This window comes from Streptopelia decaocto (assembly GCF_964273445.1).
Source record: "Streptopelia decaocto genome assembly, chromosome: 1".
Lineage (NCBI taxonomy): Eukaryota > Metazoa > Chordata > Aves > Columbiformes > Columbidae > Streptopelia > Streptopelia decaocto.
The window spans coordinates 14,381,650-14,400,151 of record NC_138663.1 but is presented as its reverse complement, the minus strand read 5'-3'; the positions used below and the strand labels follow the sequence as shown (position 1 = coordinate 14,400,151).

The window sequence follows — 18,502 nt, the reverse complement described above, 5'->3', positions numbered from 1 at the left end:
TGTGACTTTTTTTTTTTTTTAAATTTGTATATGTGTCTGTATATATATAATATAATTTGCCCAAACTTGGAGGACAGCTCTCACACTTCAGAGTGGAAGAGCTGATGAAAGCAAAGGACACTGGAATTTTTCAGCCAGGGCAACACAATGTTTTGCTCTAACCTCACTTCAGAAATGAATGAAGTGTTTTGACTGAAATTCCTTCTCTCTTAAATAATTAAATCAGTCTGAGATAGACTCTTACCATAGAGGAAAAAAAAAAAAAAGCCCAAGAGGGTGAAAATTGGCAAAGATGTCAGGAACTGAAAATAGAAGGCAATGTTGGACAGCTTTTAAAATAGATGTTATCAGCTTTGCCTCTAATATTTGCAGTGTGCTGTTGCCTGATCAGTAGGTTGTTCCTAGCACAGCCGTCCTGCATTTCTTGGAAAGATATTCTCTGTCCCTCTCGCTGGGCCATTTCAAGGCAGCTGAGGGCTTCCTACCTACATCTGCACCTTGGGCTACCTGGTCCTGTGGGCTGTCCACAAACTCCCTTCCCTGGTGTGTAGGGTGGGACAAGTCAAACTGGGGCTCCCCGCTCTCCTCAGGGCAGCAGCCAGGAGGGCTGTTTGTGGGGTGCTGCCCTGACCGCGGGGAGCTGGGTCTGGCACCCCCGTGCCCAGCTGAGCAGTCCCCAGGGCTGGGAAGGGCTCCTCACCTCTTCACTCACCAAAATTCTCCTCCCAAGGAAGGGCTTTGTGGAGGATAGAGCAGAGCCTGGTTGGGCTTGTAGATGAGACTTGTTGTGTCACCCATTGGGTGCCATGGGGTGGTGGGGCTGTGCCAGGGCCCCACTTGACTGCCCAGCCCTGGGTGCTCCATCCAGCTGTGCCCTTCCAGACGTTTTCCAAGGCCCAGGTGGGTCTTGGCATTGGTCCTTGCTCCTGAAGTGCCAGATGTTGGACATCAACTACATATGGCGTGAACCAGTGTACAGGCAGAAAAAAAGCCTGGCAGAGGGGATCTCAGAGGGATCTTTGGGTTGTGTTTGGAAGGGGAAGCTGAGAGCCCTCAGGAACAAGCCCTAGTCCCAACATAGAATCACAGTCCTGTTGCCGGGCTGTGCATTAGCACAGCGTTCCTGTTATTGCTCATTAACTTGGCTTGGATTGTGTTTTCTTTCATTTTATGGGAATCTGATGTATTTCACCACTGGGTAGAGAAAAAAAAAATCATCACCAAGAATGTCATGATTAATTTTTTTCCTCTTAGAGAACTATGAAATTATTCTGAAATGTATGACACGTGTATAATAACAGCCTAGTGCTCTGTTTTTAAAAAATGTGCTAGAGGCATTGTGCAGTTTCCCAGAGGCTTAATGAGGGAGCCATACTGTGTTGGAAATTTTTCAACAATAAAAATTGACCTATTACATGCTCATGTAAAATGAGGGTTGACAATCACACAAATATGTCCAAAATCAAATACAGGCATTGTAAAATATCACTTCTTTCCCAGAGAGAAACTGGTCACCTGTTCACAGTAGGATTTTGCATTATATCCTATCCAGTAAAGAATAAGATGCTTCCCCACAGGGAAACAAAATGGCAGCAAAGCACTGGCCCCGTGCCCTTCTATCAATGCTTTTCACTGGCTGTTTTGCCAAGTCTTAAAAAATAACACATAGGCATATTTTTTCAACATATGTTTTGCCTCTTTGTTGGCCTAAAAGCACAAAGGGAAGAAAAGGTTCTGCTTTATTTATCACTTCATCATCAAATGCAGGAAGAATTAATCGTTTGTTTGATTTTTTTTTTTTCTCTCCATTATACTTATTTTCTAAAAATCTAGACTCTTTTGCTGTTCTTTTAACATATATCCCAGAAGTGGCCTCTGCTTAAAAACTGAGCATATGGCGCTGAACCTGCATCTGCGTTCAGGGAAGTTTCTAACGCAAAAGACTGAAATATGGAGTCACAGGAGCAGAAAAGTTGGATTCGGGAATTATTCCATTTGCTATTGAATAATCAGAGAAAGGAAGAGAAAGAGTTGAAAAATAAGTTAAACATGGTAAATATTGCTCCTCTGCTCAGAACAACTAAAGCCCCTGCTAATATTAGCATGTTCTTTAGATTTTTAATAGTAAGTTTAAGTTGATATGTAGCCCAGATGGAAAAACAAATGTCTGGGATTTAAAAAGCCCAGCTGGGGTGTGTGTGCCACCAGTGGATGTGTTATCAGTCACCTTGCGGTACCCTGCTTTGCTTACACAGCCAGTGACTGGCTCATAGTGTTTCCGGCAAGGGAGAGCAATATGGGGAGGTTGAAAGCGATGTAGGGAGGGATCAGAGTTTATCAACGTCCCCTGTCAATCACTGATCTCTGTGTGTTAAGGGGGAGGGGAAAGGATTAAAGTATGAAAGCAGAACTAAGGTGATAACTAAGATCTTGATATATCTTCAGTGTACAAGGCTACAAGTCACAAGACTCTTTTTCAGCAGGGAGATCTTTTTGTGTGGATCTCCTGGCAGGTCCTTTCCCCTGGCAATACAAAGGGTTGTATTGTTTGTTTGCATTTTTTTTTGTTGGGGTTCTTTTGTTTGTTTGTTTGGGGTTTAAGTGTTATTCAGTAGCAATGCAATTTGCGATGCAGTTTACCCACATTTAAATAGGTATGGGTAAAGATTTACAACAAATGACGTAGAAAAGGATGATGTTAAACAGATGAAGGTGAGACAGAGAAGAAAATTTACCCCATTATGATGCTATCTAATTAATTGATGTAAAATTTCCTAGTTCAAATTTTCAGTTCAGAGGTATGCAACCTAGTGTTAGAATATTAAAAAAAAAAAAAAATAAATGGACAGGAGATTATTATGAAGCCAAGAAGGTTGCGTGCTGCTGTAGGATTAGAGGAGTCATTCTGGCCATAGAGGATATTGCATTTATATAATAGGAAAAACCTTAACCTATCACTTAATAATTTAGGTCTTTCCAAGATAGAACCACTGAAGCTGATGTTAGGCGTACCCTGATACATTATGAAAGATACCAAAGTAAAAATGTGAGAAATAGTGTTTGCAAGAAGTAAATAAATATTGCAGTATTTGTCAGTTCTGACAAAGAATATATAGATCCCAGTGTTACTTATAGATGCTATTTGGATGATTAATTTACTGCTAATATCTAAGAATCTCCTACAAATATACTCCTGAGTTTTTGAAAAACACTTGCTCTGTAACAACTCATATGCCCATACAGCTTAAGTGTATAATAGCATAATATGTATGATAACCACTCTATTTAAGTCCAGCAAGACAATACCATAATCCTGCTTATTTCATTGTTTTTACTATAGTCTAATATCTTGACAATTAGTTACAAACCATATATTCCAATCCTACACTTTACTCACTCATTGTGTGATTAGTGTATAGTTTTGTGTTTCTAGCCCAGGCGACTTCCCAAGCAGTGATAGCCGTGACCACCCTTTGATGTTCATTTTGGATCCTGTTGTAATGCTCAATCTGTGTCTGGTTCCTGCTGCATATGATTACTGGTACATGACTTATGGTTTGTTTAGGAATAAAAGCTGAGTCAAACACCAATAAATGCCAGTTGTTTACCTCTAAACCAGTCAATTTTATTTAAGTAAGCCCTGAGGAAATTGTACAGGAGCATACTGAAACTTGGCATGCACAGCTTGAACAAAGAACAAGTTGTTTGGGCAAATTACATGGAAAGCCAATTTAAAGTCACTGAAGTGCCACAAATATTGGAGGAATTCAGATGATTTCACTGTACTGAATGATGACTTCTCATTCAAGGGCAAGAGTCTGCTTACAGAATGTGTATAACATCTTAAGTACTTGTTATAAATAATTACACATATTTTATTTCTCTCATTTCAGTGACTATTTCGACAAGTACCTTCTTTGATGGCTTGCTGGTAACTGGGCTCTACACCTCTACCAGTGTTCAGGCTTCCCAGAGTGTTGGTGGTTCTAGTGCTTTTGGATTTGGTAAGTCCACTGTAATTTATATTCTGCAAGCCAGGGTGATGAATACTTGATCATTCAGAGGACATGAATAACAACACAGTTACTCAAATGGGTTAATTTAGACTGAATAATCAGCAATATATGGAACTCAGCAGGAGTCAATGAAATAGGGCAGTGATGGCTTTTAGACAGCTTTTATTTCTTCCTCCACTTCCTTCATCTTTGGTCAGCCCTGGTACTGGTGTACTGAATCATATGAATTCTAAGAGAGAAAGGCCTCAGCAGCTAAACTGGTTAAAATAGCCATTTCTAAGTGGTGTGACATTTGGTGTAAACTAAAGCATTTACCCCAAAGTGTTTAGCTGTTCTTGGGCTGAAAAACTAATTCCTTTGAGCTTACCAACCTACTTTCTCCATTCACTTAACAATAGAGTCTTCCTCAAATCCAAAACGCTGGTCAAGGTATTCTATATAACCAATTATTTTCAATGTACGAAAACCAGAATTGTAGTAGAAAGGGTAGGACAGGTTTTGCAGAATTATTATATATTTCAAGCTCTGCTGTAGCATTCAGCAGTAGCATCCAGGTCAGCTGTGCTAAGGACAAGCACTTTTTAAAAATACATTTGTACAAGTAATTTACAGCTACACCGTCTGCAGTTTGTTATTTGGTATAATAGTATTTTTTATGTTCTTACAAATAATTGTAAGAATTGTGTTCCTCTGGTTGGAGAATCTCAGTGACCACTAACAAGCACTCTGGGCTGAAAGTACAGAAATAGATACCAGTTGTATGAGACACCTATTGCGCTGTACTTGCATTTGGGGAAATCATTGCCCTGTGCAGCAAACTCACTGGGCAAGGTATACGGGTCATGTTTAATCACATCTAAATGTTTAAGAATGGAAATTAAGCAACATTTTAAGTACCTAAATAGCTTTGTGCATTTACAAAGTACATCTGTGTTTTTTCCTAAATTTGTATCTTCATCAGTAGAACAGGGCTGTTAAAATGGGTGTCTCACTGAGGCAGATGTTAAAGTAACATGTGATGTGTGACAGGAAAAAATATGTGGCCTTTTTTAACTTGCCAAAGGTAATTTTCTGGCTCTTGATGTGTTACTTTGACTAGTCACTGGTAAGATAGCCAACAATTAAACTGGTGACACGTGCATTCTGTAGACCAAAAGAAGACCGAAACCTATAGGCTGGGAAAATACAAAAGCCAAAGAGATGCAAAAGCAGCCATGTGTGGTTAGAGGTACCTCATTTTGCTCATAAATGAAGATTCTGAAACATCATGCCCAAGGGAGGTCTGCTGCTCCATCTCGAGCATGCCTCCATCCATGTCAGAGAAAAGCAGCCTGCCATCCATGACCTTTCTTTTGAACTTTCTGTAGGCAAGCAGTATGGTCAGTTGTGTCATGGTTGTTCTGCAACATTTTAAATAAAAATCGCATTTTGCTGTTTTTCATTGCTAATGCCCAAGCTTGCATATATATGGGGGAAAAAAAAGCCCAATCTGAATGTTTCAAAGAGTTAATGCTCTTGCACAGTGTCTTTGCAGTCACAGTAAAAAGTAAACAGTGAAGGAAAAATATCAATGGCTTTTAAACTTAATTTTTTTGGGATGTTCAGTCCATGATGTACTGATGCCTCTCAGAACTGAGAACTGTATAAACTTTTCCTTTCTATTCTGCAGTGAGAGATGAGAAGGCTGGTCTCTTCCAAAAAGCATATAGCATGCAAATCATCTGCTTTTTAAAACAATGTGGTAGCTTTAAAAATTAACTATTTTGAAATCTATCATCTGCAGTTGAAAGAGAGAGTAGTGTCCACAATTATTAATATACTGTTTAATGAAACAGTAGATGGGAATGGCATTGTTCCATTTTCTGAAGAAAAAGTAAAGCGCTTTCTCCTGAAACCTTGGATCCGTCTATGTCATCATCTCCAATTAGCAAGAAAGCTGCTTCTCCTTTTCAGCAGGTGATGGTGATGTTCAGTTTATATTTAGCTTGCTGGAAATTATTTTATTAAAAATATCAAGGACTACGCCAGGTTCAGAGACCTCAATTCAAAGATTTGAGTGGTTTATCATAGATTAGATGGGGGGCCAAAGCTGGGCCTTTGCTATCTTCAGATTTTAATATTCTGAAATTGCATTGATAGTGGTTGCATATGGATCAGGGAAGAATGTTTTTTCTCCCTTGCAATATTACAATTGAAATGCTCTTGTCTGTGTTACACAGGAGGTCATGCTAGATTATCATAATCTTCCAGTCTGCCCTGACAATATGAAGTCTTCCCAACATACATGTATCTGTCTTTTGTGCTGTAAGTTATTGTATTGTGGCTACAATTATCTTTTAATTACCCCATTTAGGAAGTCACTTGATGGGGACACAATCATTGTCAGTTATCACAGTTAACCATGTCAAGAAGCTTTGAAGAAAAAAAGAGATAAAATACGTTACTGCTACAGAGGGTTATGTTTCCTTTTACAGTATATATTGCGTAGCCAAAGAAATAGCTCCCGCTTTCCTCTCTGGGATTATACTGACATGAAAACTTGCTGAAATTTTTATTTCAGAAGCCTTCTAACAACTCTTTTAGGGAGAAATGGGTGAGCTTTTGGGGATAAAGCTTAATAGTGGTCATAAATATTTGTCTTTTGTCCTAAGATGAACCATTGTACGGGTTCAGATAAAGGTAAAACTAAAACCATAAAGCTAAAATTAGAACCAGGATAAAACGTAAATGTGTACTTGAAATTTCACTAACTAAGCTGCGAGGATTCTTTGCAAAAAAATGATCCGTAAATCTACCCTTTAAGAACAGCATTTCTTTCTTTGCTTGATCCCTTGATACATCAGAATACCCTAAGCTGCCATCTCTCCAGTATCGTTTCCACTCTTCTTTCCTGATCAGTGCAGTGCATACATGGGACCCATTTCTGCGTCCTTCAGTGTTGCCTGCTGAGGGCTGAAGAGCAACCCCGCTCTTCATCTCCCCTCCTCTCAAGCCACATCATCACTGATACCCCTTGGTGTCATCACACCCCATCTCTCTCTCTGGAGATGCATTTTGGACTCCTGTGGGAGCTCTCTGTCCCTCTGTGTCCTTCCCTTTTTCTACTTTTGACTGTGAGGGTCCTTGTTGTCATCTGACATCTTTTCGACAGCTTAAGGGACCTGCTGGCCATGCTCTGGGGTTGATTGGCCCACCAAGACTGCCCTCCCATACAGCCAGGATGTCCATACAGTCACTGAGGGTTCTCGCTGCTTCGCTTCTTTCAAATATATAAGAGGAAAGTGGGAGACAGGAGTGTTAAAAACCATGTTAGAAAGCTACAAATGCAGTGGTGGTTTTGATAGGAATGATGGCTTGCAAATGAGATTAAAGTTAAATGGGTTTGGTGGCTTGTAGGGGTACTGGTCTGTAATGTGGGATAAGTAGGAAAATACAGCTCAGCTCCTCCAAAGCCACAAGCACTGGAGAGCAAGGAACGCAGTATCATTTCTGCAATTAAAGGAGAAGATTACAGCGTAATCCCTCAGCACTGGTAAGGAGTGCTGTGTGTTGAGGACCTGAATCTGTCTCATTACATGGGATCGTCCCGGCTGACAGGCTGGTTTTGCAGAGAGACATGCTGGGCTCTGCATATCAAAGCTTGCCTTTGACCTGCCACTCACTCTGCATCTCCACATTTGGGTTCTCCCCAAAGCTTTCCAGCTCCCCGGTAGATTTTCACATCATGCACAAATGACAAATTATTTAAAATTTAAGTTTGGTATAATTAGTTTCTTACAAACTACAGTGGAAAATGTAAGACTTTATAGTTAAGCTCCCCACCCACCTATTTTTATGCAAAATCATAATTACTACATTGATGTTTACCTTTTAATAAATGTGAAATAAACAAGTGACTTAATGGTAATATTTGTATATACATTAATCTTTCAACCTCAATGGAAAAGGTCCTTTTAAAAGTCCATAGACTCTATTAAGTAGAGACACTAAACTCAAAGCTCTCATTACACTGGGAAGTGTTGCCACAGGCCTAATTGGGTGACAGAAGATTTTTGCTTTATTTTCTGTGCAAGTTTGTACAACTTGTAATTTATTACATTTTAAAAAATATGTCTCCTTTCTACTGTGAGGTCATAAATTGCTGGTGAATTCTAGGTTTAGTTTAACTCTGTGGGCTACATTATAAGAGTGATATTTTAGTGGCTGAACAGGGTTATCGCATCTGCTAGAAAGCAAAAAATAGAATATGAAAGATCATCTTGTAGTCTTTCCTTGTTTGTAATTCTTTGTTTCTATACCATGAAGATGATCACACCCGCTGCAAGTAATATGTTGAGTCTCTGGGATTCAATAAACAAACAAACCCCACTAACACAAAAACCCATGAACAAACAAAACAAGACAAAAAATCCCAACTGAATAGTTACAAATAGTCTTTAAATATTATTATAAAAATTTAAATATTATTATAAATATTTAAATTGGTGAATAATAAATTTCCTAGAGGAAATTTTAGGAAAAGCAATCACCAGAAATAATTTACTTGGCATTACATTATATCTTATGCTCTTTTCTTTTTAAATTATTCTATTGCCTTTTGACAGGATTAAGGCAGCCTTTACATAATCCTCTGCTTGGTATTTTGATTGCATACATCTTTGCATAGCAGACCAAGACCAAAAACCCCTTTCAGTTTACATATGAAGGGTTGTTTTGATCTGGCTCTGTGTGAGTTGGTGATTGGGGAAAAGGATAAAAGTAGTTCCTTGGGCCTGAGCAGTCTTCAGGCAGAGTGACTGTAGGTGGATGTCATTGATGATGATGCTGGTTTCATCTCCAGAAGAATAAGGGCAGAGAGAGCGCCTGGGTGGCTGGAGGGCACCCACAGTGTCATCTCCAAGAGGGTACCACAATGTCATCTCCAAGAGAGGGTACCACAGAAGATGCTCTGGTTGTGCTCCCCAGCTCTGCCAGTGCATCAGTCTGGACTGTGTGCTGGAGGCATCAGAGGCTTCCACTGTTTCTGGATGGGACGTATGCTTTTCAGCCTTCAGAGGCTTGGTTTTGGCATCAGTTTATGTTCTAACACTGATGATTCTGGGGCAATGTTTTCCTTTCAGATTTTGACAGATAAAGGAAAATATCCCCCACTAAAATTGTGAGATGGGAAAAGGCCAACTGTTGGATTTTTCTTGTTAGGTGATTGATCCCTCCTGCTCAGACTTTGCCTCTCTGTGCTTGTTCACAGCTTTAAAATGTAAGGAATAATCAGCAAATGCCAGCCCATAAAAAAAAGAAAAGTTTTCAGCTGTGTACATGCTACCACTCTTGAAGTGCAGTTTTGTAACTCACTGAAATTGCTGTAGATCCCTGGTTCACTTTATGACAAGCCAAATGGGCTCCAGGACCTTTCTTTCACACTGGAGATATTTGCCAGAAACCAAACAGATGGTAAACTAGGAAGAAATGACCCTCGGCATTCTCATTAGAACAGTTGGGGAAATTTTAATAGGCCCCCATTTGCTTCATGCGGTATCTAATACCCTTTGAACTGCTACTTTTCTTTTTTTTCTGTTTGTTATAAGTCAACTACTGCCATGTATATTTTAATAGGGATTATCAAATACAATTTGCCCAGAAGATGTACCAACACTCCGCTGCTAATTAGCAAAGTTTAAATAATCACTGAGTTCTGGAATAATTGGAAAGAAACACTGTTTTTCCTGCCAATGCATAATTACCAATTAACAGGAAGATAAAGTATCTGTGTAGCAGTCATATCTTGGAGAATTTGTTAACAGTCAATTAAATAGTGAGTTGGTGCCAAACTGACATTGGTCAAGAAAGTTTACATTTGAGTTTAGTTTTAAGAGACTCCCTCCTGCAAATGGTATGTAACAAAACCATAATGATGATAAAATTTTCAAAGTTCATGTGTCGTGATGTTTAATTGCTACTTAAACGTTTTTATGGCCAAAAGGTGACCATTTCTACAAGTGGTTGACTATCATACGTGCCTTATGGAAGGGGTTTCAGCTTTATTAACAGAGCATCTTTTCATTACCATGGCATAGGCTGTAATTGCCCATACTTATCCAACAAGGAACTGTGTCCCCAACTGTTTTACCTGCTGAGGAATATTCCCCACGTGTAACTGGGTAAGGCAGACAGCAATGCCCCAATGGAAGAGCAAGCTATCTGGAGAAGGAGTCTACTAAGAAAATACATAAACTAGCCTAGTTTGGGTCTAGTTTGACCCTGTCTCATCACCCTGAACACTTTTTGCTCATTTCTGCAAGAACTCTTGTACTTGTTGAGTTTGCCTGTCGGGGTTTGATTGTGGGGTGACAATAAAACCATGGCAGATGTATTGTTAACCCCCTCTTCCCTCCCTTTCCCCCTTCAGCCCCTCTCTCTCCCCACTTCCCACTAAGGACAGGTGATTGAGAGGGAAAGAAGGACAGAGAGAAGAGAGTTGGAATAATTAAAAATGTTTTACTAATGCTACCAATGAAAATAGAGAAAATAATACAAAATATACAAAACCAATCACGAAAAGTCTCAGTAACTGCAGAGCCAGCACCTGAAGTCCTGGACTGGGCTCTGCAGCCAACCAGAGCTGGATTCAGTCTGTCACTAGGCCTCAGTTTGCAGGGATGACTAGCAAGGTCCTCTCCTAATGTTGACCATGAGGAAAAAGGGACAAGATCCTCATGATCTCCCACTTTTATGTGAAGTATGACATGAATGGGATGGAATACTTCAGTTGGTCAGTTTTTTGTCACCTGTTTCTTATTGCCCCTCTCACGAGATATGTATCAGTTCTTGTAAATGACCTTGCATACTATTGCCATGTCTACCAGATCATGTATCTGGCTTTTCAGGAAAATGCAGCTAATATGAAGGTTTTAGCTGACAGGCAAATTCACTAAAAGAGAAACTTGTTTTTAACAAAACCAGGACATTGCCCTAACCCTCTGCCATAGCGGCAGCAGCTCTTGGACATCAAAATCCTATTTTACCTAATCTACTGAGAAGCCCTGAGTTACTCTGCACTTTAACACACATAAATGTGAGTGATGGTGTCTGCTTCATAATATATTTCAAATGTCTTTGGAGTATTATGACGATGACTGTAAAATAACTCAAGCTTTTCACCTTTCAAATGTACCTGGAGCTCTGGCTAGTGTCTGTGTGGTCAAGGTTGAAAAGGAGAATGAACCTCTGTAGAAGTGTGGCACACATAACATCACTGGTATTTGTTAGCTTTGAATAGTACATGTGTAATTCTATAAGCAAAACTTAATGCTTTGCAGATGAGATGAGAGGTGGTTGCTGCACTGGGATGCAGAGGAACATTTTCCAATGCAGCAGTACTTGTAAAGGGGCCCCTGGAGTTTTTAAACAAGAAAATGCCTTTAGAGACAGTTTTACATACCCAAAACCAAAGTGTTAATTGATGTGTTGGGGCCAATTTTGGTCTAATTTAGCAAGTACATTTATTCAGCAGTGATGTTTTTTCAGGTCTTATATACATCTGTTTTTGTCCCCCGGGTAACCAGAAAAATGGTATGGGGAAAAGTTAGAGCATCATTGAATCTTAATGTGATTTTTTTTTTATTGCATTTTAATTTTTAATAAAATATGTGTAGTAAAAACCTGATGTAAAACTTCGTGAAGCTATGAGATCAGTTTTTTTGCTACCTCATACCTCTGAGAGGATTCTGAAGCAAATATAAGGTATGGATTTCATTAAAAATATTTTAAGAGATTAAAATATTAATTGTGACAGGTTGGGGATTTTTATCTATACTAATACTTATTGAAAGTAGTAAGGAATGCTTTTTGCAGTGTACAAATTGTAGGTCCTTTTAATAATGTAAAACAATGTTTATATAAATATATACACACAACCCCATATATCTATATCTATATCTATATCTATATCTATATCTATATCTATATCTATATCTATATCTATATCTATATCTATATCTATATCTATATCTATATCTATATCTATATCTATATCTATATCTATATCTATATCTATATCTATATCTATATCTATATCTATATCTATATCTATATCTATATCTATATCTATATAAAAATATATATTTGTTCCTGACTCTCCTTTTTTCATCCTGATTTCAAATACTATGTTTAACTGGTGCACTTTGAATGCTGTTAACCAGCATATTCCCCAGGATAGGTATACTTCAAGCCTCTGAATCTTGGAGATAAAATTGACTTGCCTATTCTCAAGAGTAACCCCAGAAACACATTTTCCTGGGCCACTTTATAAGCTTATAGGTGACCTGGTGTGGAGACCTTGAAATTTTTACCGGAACTCTGCTGTGACCAAGAGACAGCCAAGTAGCCTCAATGTAACTGCTAGAACCTGATATACCAGATAAACTTGAGTTCTCTGATGTGGCACTGAATTCAATAAAAACCAACCAAACAAAAGACAGTTGGAAGAGAAGGACATGGGGGGCAACCAGGTACATGGAGATGGTCTGGCCATTTTTTTTGCATTGTATATTAGCAATTAAAATATTCATAGAGTCTGAGGCCCTGAACGTTCTGCGTTCTGTGTGTGTATGTCTCACGAATACACTAAGCAAATGTCCCCTTGGCTGCATGAACTGCATGTTGCCGATGTGCCTGCCTGCACCACATCTTTTCTGCCATGCCTGGCTGTCATGTGTTATGCTGTTACAGTAAGCCGGAGACCTCGCTCCCCAACTTTCCCCTTGTGCCAGGCCTTATTTTCCTGCATTTTGTGTTTATCAGGATGCGAGCGTATACTGAAGTTGAAATTACTGGGCTCTTGGACTTCATCAATTAAGATGCATTGAAGGCTCTTGCAAATGTGAAAGGATATTGGGAAATGGTTATTATCATAATTTTGAAGACAAGTTTGTAAACTAATTTCTGACATATTATGACAAACAAATGTGATCATACTGCTTCTCCGTATCTGCCAATTTGTTGTATTTCAAAGCGGTGTTGATTATATGTCATGAAAATTCAGGCTTACAGGAAAATGGGACTCAAGAGCCGTTTATAAAGATCCTGATGATCACCTGTCCTACCAGTTGATTTCACTGTCTGCTTGTCTGTTATCAGTGTTGTGACTGATAGCTATTTGTGTGTTTTCAGTGATGGTTCACAAGAAAAATCTGCTCCAGGTCTTGAAAAATGAATAATCCACTCTTAAGCATATTCCAATGAGAGTGAATCACTGTTTGCAGGGGAATGGTTGATATGGTTACAATCCTTATCAGATGCTGAAACATAAGAACTAGTGGAGGTGGCTACCAAGCCCATGCTGCTGTGGGGCAAGGTGGGTGGAGGTGAAAATTGTGAAATCACTAAAAAGCACTTGTTCATATGTGAGCATCACCTCTCAAGAGCCCGAGTCAGTCTTAAGGTGATTTCAGTCCGGTCATCCTCACTATAAAATCCTTAGGAAGAAAAAGTGCAGTCCTTCACATGAAGTACTTACTCCTTGGAAAAGGGTTGTTCCTCAGTTCTGCTCTGCTGCATCTTGTTACTGAATGAAATCCATTATTCCAGGGTGATCATGTCAATCTAGGCATGACTTGGCACCTTATTTTAAAAAGTTTTTAAAAGAGAAGGGAAAAGAATTATGATTTTTAATTCCTTTCAGAAAATGTGTTCATATTTTATTAGTTTATCTGCTACTTGAGTTTAAATATTTTAAAGACCTACTGGACCTACTGTCATATGAACACTGAGTTTTGCTACAGAAAAGGAAAAAAAAAATGCACCTTAGTTCAAAACTATAAATTCAAGATATTAAAACCCTTAAACCAGGATTTTTTTTACACTTATCAAATAAATCAGTGTACTGCAATTCTTGCCTCATTTCAACCCTTAGGCAACATAATGCAATTATTAAAATTGGTGCAGTTTGTAGCCAAAGTAATTGTCTTTTCATAAGCCTAAGCTTTAGGTGAATGTTTGAAGGTAACAACCCTTCAGGAGATATCCAGGTGGTACACAAGTACAATATCCAGCCTCACTGCAGGAAAGTAAAGATCCTCTGCAGCTGTGCAAGAATGTGTTTTTTTTCATATAACATAAAATTAAATGGCTGAATGTTCAAAGACCTTGTGGTGTTTTGGGAAGATGTGACATTGGTCAAAGCACCCCAGTTGAGTTCTAGTTTATTTAAATAAAACTATTTAAGTAATTACTTGACAATGCTATTTTGGCAGCATTACAGGACATGATGAAATATTTTTACATAACAGATTATTAATAAAGTCAGTATTTTTTGCCTCTAACACTCTGAGATTTGCTATATGTCTGTTTCTGGATAAACAGCTAACACAAATATTTTGTGACACTGGAGTCATACTCCAGTCATATGGCATCACAGTCACCTTGATGTTCTCTGACATGCTGGAAAGATGATGTAATTATTAGAAGACTGAATCAATAAATGCTGACAGCATTAGCTGTTAAGATGAGGAATATGAGCATTAATGAAGTCTAGATTAAAGAAAAAAAAATCTTTCAGAGCTGTTTTATCCTGCAAGTCCTAATTTTTAGAAAGATTAAGTTTAAATTTTTGATTTTGGTGTGAATAGTGAATTTGTTGAAATATTTCATCTGCTTGCTCAGCACATACATATGCTAAGCTCATTATTTTCTCCCTGTAAATGAAACTTTTCTATTTTTAGATATCGTAATAAAGGTCTCAGTAGAGATTTCTCTCTGTTGACCAGCTACTTAAATTTATCACTGAACATGTAATAAGTAACATCACAGGCACTAGTGACCAGCCCATAGTCATAATTCACTCAAAGAGGCAGTTTTATGATAACCTTTGCTTAAGGAGGGCAAAGATGTAATGGACTCTCTAAAAAAATCTTCGGTCATAATCTGTCAAGAGTTCAACCAAAATTAATTGGGATGTGATTTAGCTGCAATTTTCCCTGACACTATCAGAGAAGTGTATTCTGGCTTCTAATTGAAGTTTGGCTAAAGATTTAGCATGAACACAGAAGTCAGATTTGCTCTGAAGAATTTATCAAATTTATGTCATAATCTAAATGACTTTTTGCTTAGCATGGAACAAATAAATGTTTATTTTTTCTCCACTGAAATATGCTGAGCAGGATATGCAAAATTCAAGAATGCTTTCTATCCTGAGGAATTAGTTACTGAGTTTTTCGTATTCATAAACCCAGGAACATTTAGGGTTTTATTCTGTGTTTTACTCTAAGATGGATCTCCTCAGTCTATTTCTTAGGATTCTTTCCTTGGGTACTTCATTTTTGCTGTGTATAACATGGGGAACTTGGCTGGCTGAGTCTTTCACACACAGAAGTGCCTTCAGGTGCCCTGTTTTCCAAGGGCTGACACTAAAATGCAAAGTATTTCAGCAGACACAATTTTCTGACACTGGCTGCTGTTCATGCAGAGGAATTTTGAAAGACATCTGTCATATTCTGTTATGGCAGGGGGGTGTGAGAGGAGCTGAGCTGGTCACCCTGGGCTTCCTTTGCTATGGGGAGAGAGACCGGTGCCGTGGGGACGTGCGTCCTCCTACCCTGCAGTTCCCATCTGAACTAGTCAGGTGATTTATCTCCAAAACTCCTGATTTCTCCATGCTGATTTTAGTAGGAACCTAGGTGAGTAGCTCAGCTCTGGACCTCAACGCAAAAAGTTATGGAGCACATTTACTTCTTTATTTGATGGAAAAATACAGGACTATAAAACACATAAAGTGCGGGGAATGCAAATGCTGCAAGGACAACTATACGCTGTTACAATATGGTATCAGTCGTATTATTAATTGTTAGACAAGCTGGGGGGGGTGGAATTTTGTGGGAAAAAGCAAATGTGAAGGGAGCTGTACCTACCCTTGGTAGGGAGTACAGAAGATGTACAAGGTATGCTAAGGACAAATGGAGCAGTGTGTCCCTGAGCTGGTTAAATACTGAAGCAATAGGGTTAAACTGGGCTGTTCTTGAAGCTTTGTAAGTTTGCAGTTACATGTATATGCTCAAGGAAGAAGCTGCAGTCACTTGACATGGCAAAAAGCTGCATTCAGTGAACCTGCAAAGGTGGGACAGGTTGGCTTATAGAGACTGAGAGATGTTGTAAAGTAGAACAGTTTGTTACACAGGATTTTGATTTAATAGCATATACAGCATTTTAAGCTTACTTGATTGGGATGTTCCTTAGAAAACTAGCTTTTAAGATTTTAACTGCCATAATAAGAGACACATAAAATTCGTTAGAATTGTGTGATAATCCACGGGGGGGGGGAGGGGGGGGGAAAAGCTGTCAACTTCAAGTAGGTTATGAGAATATCAAAAGTTTAATACAGAGAAGTCAGTGGCATAGTGTATCAGGCCTGTAGCAGAGGACTTTCATCTGGTAAATTTACTTTAATTAATATCTAAAGCATAAATTTACAAACCAGCCAGAAGAAACAGACTATGGAGTTTGTCCTTTAAGTAAAATGCTGACAAAACTCTGACTCTCCAGTAAGAGTCTTTCCTATTCCTTTGCCAAAGACAAGTCAAGATCACCTTACAAGTGGTTATTTTTCTTTGGCTTTTCTGTGACTGAACTTTATAATGTCAACATTTGTTAGTAAACTATGGAGATTTAAATTGTGTATTTATGAAAAAGTAGTTAGGGTGTTTTGGTATAGTTCCAACTTAGATTTGAGTGTAAAGCAATCACTGAAATACAGATTTTTACACTAAAGAAAGAAATACGGAATTTTGTCTTCTGAGATTAAGCTCTTTGCAAAATAAAATGTTTGGGCCTGTATGAATTTCTGATCTCTTCCCTTCCCTCATTGTCTTTACGGAGGTGGATACTGCCTAATTACAGTCCCAGGTGAAAATGTCACTCTAAAGAGTTTTAAAAGTGTCACCTGGGCCAGGATGTACATTCACACATCTCAGAGTAGGAATATCCGCTGCAGCCCCCTTGTGCTCAGTCTAGGGCCAGATTCAGATGCCCACACCTGGAGCAAGTCAAGGTTCCCACAGCCACCTCTCAGCTTCCAGCACCTGTCAGAGGAGGTCATGGGTTCCTATTAGGTCTTATATCTTCTCGATATCTCAGGTGTTGTTAGATGCCACCATGCATACAGCTGGTGGTAGGGAATTCGTGTCCGAAGGCAGGCGGGTGTCCCCCGTCCTGGGCTAACCAGACCTCCACTGACTGCAAGGAACCAGGAGCCCTTGCTCACACACAGGCACGTCTACATTGGCTCTGTCTGGAGTGGAGTCCCACCCTGGCTTCTCTGCTTCAGGGACTCCAGCTATTGTCTGGTTGTGATAACAAACTGCTTCATAGTTGTCTTGGGAATAGCTGAAGTGCAGCTATGGGTTCCTTTAAGCATAGCTTAAAAATTACAGGAAGCTTCTTTTTTTATTTAATAAGTTAATTAAGTTAAATGTCGCTTTGCTGGCAAAGGGTAAAAAAAAGGAGGAAAAGTTACTGTTAATAGAGTCTGGTTTTACACTGGCTATGGAATTCATGCTATTGCAAACCCTCTGAAGTGCTTTCTCAAAAGCTGGTGTAGAAGAGTCTCGCCAGGACAAGTGGCTTTTCATGAGCTGTTTTATTGACTCACATTTTATGGTTTCCCCTGTGTATTTAAAAGCTGAATTCCAGTCTCTAGTGAATTACTCAGAAAGCATGGAATTTTGAACTAAATTAACTTGTGAATTCCAACAGAGACGTCTGCTGACAGGTTATGAGAGGGTCCAGGTTCTTGAGTCCTACATATTGTAATCTTGTGGCATGCTTTATTTTGAGTGTATGTCCTAGTTATTTCTTTATAAGCAAATGAAATAAAATGTAAATAGTTTTAAAATCAGTGCTAGTTATTTAAAAAATCCCACCCATATCTGAAAATATATTAAAAACTCATTCAACTAGTGCTCACTTTCATGAATCACAGTCTAACATAAATAACAAAAGATCCTGATTTGTTCTCATTTTCATTGTATTTTTTAATTGACAAATGTTTTCCTCCTTGTTTGTTTTACTAGTGAAAGAAAGTGTACATTATTCAACTTTATTTGTCACAAACCAAAACAACTTGAAGGCAAGTAGTTGTACCAGAGAAAAAGCATGAACTCTAGAACTGATAAAAGTGGGATACTGTCAAGTGGATATTTTCAGGGGAGATAATCATAGGCATGATTTTATGGGTTCCACAAACCACATGAACAAAATACCTTGTATCACAAATATTTAGTAAAAATGCCAAACACAGAGGAACTTGCACTTTAAGGTTAAATTGTCATTCATTTTATTTAAAGTTTGTTTCTTCGTTTTTTTTTTTTTTTTTTTAAAGTATACAGTTTTCAGAATAACAAAGTGAGAAACTATCAATCTAATTAGACCAGCCATGGCATTCAAGAAAGCCAAAGCTGATAGCATAGTAGGAAGCTATAAGTAGATCAAAAATTATT

The 18,502-nt window shown here is 38.6% G+C and overlaps 1 protein-coding gene across 2 annotated transcripts in view; it reads left to right on the top strand.

Moving 5' to 3' along the window:
- Positions 1–18,502, top strand: part of RELN (reelin) — a 287,210-nt gene that overhangs the window by 45,588 nt on the left and 223,120 nt on the right. For both annotated transcript variants that reach the window (XM_082063244.1, XM_082063243.1), the window contains exon 2: positions 3,894–4,004. In XM_082063244.1, the coding sequence (XP_081919370.1) occupies positions 3,894–4,004 (111 nt within the window). The remainder of the gene's footprint in view (positions 1–3,893; positions 4,005–18,502) is intronic.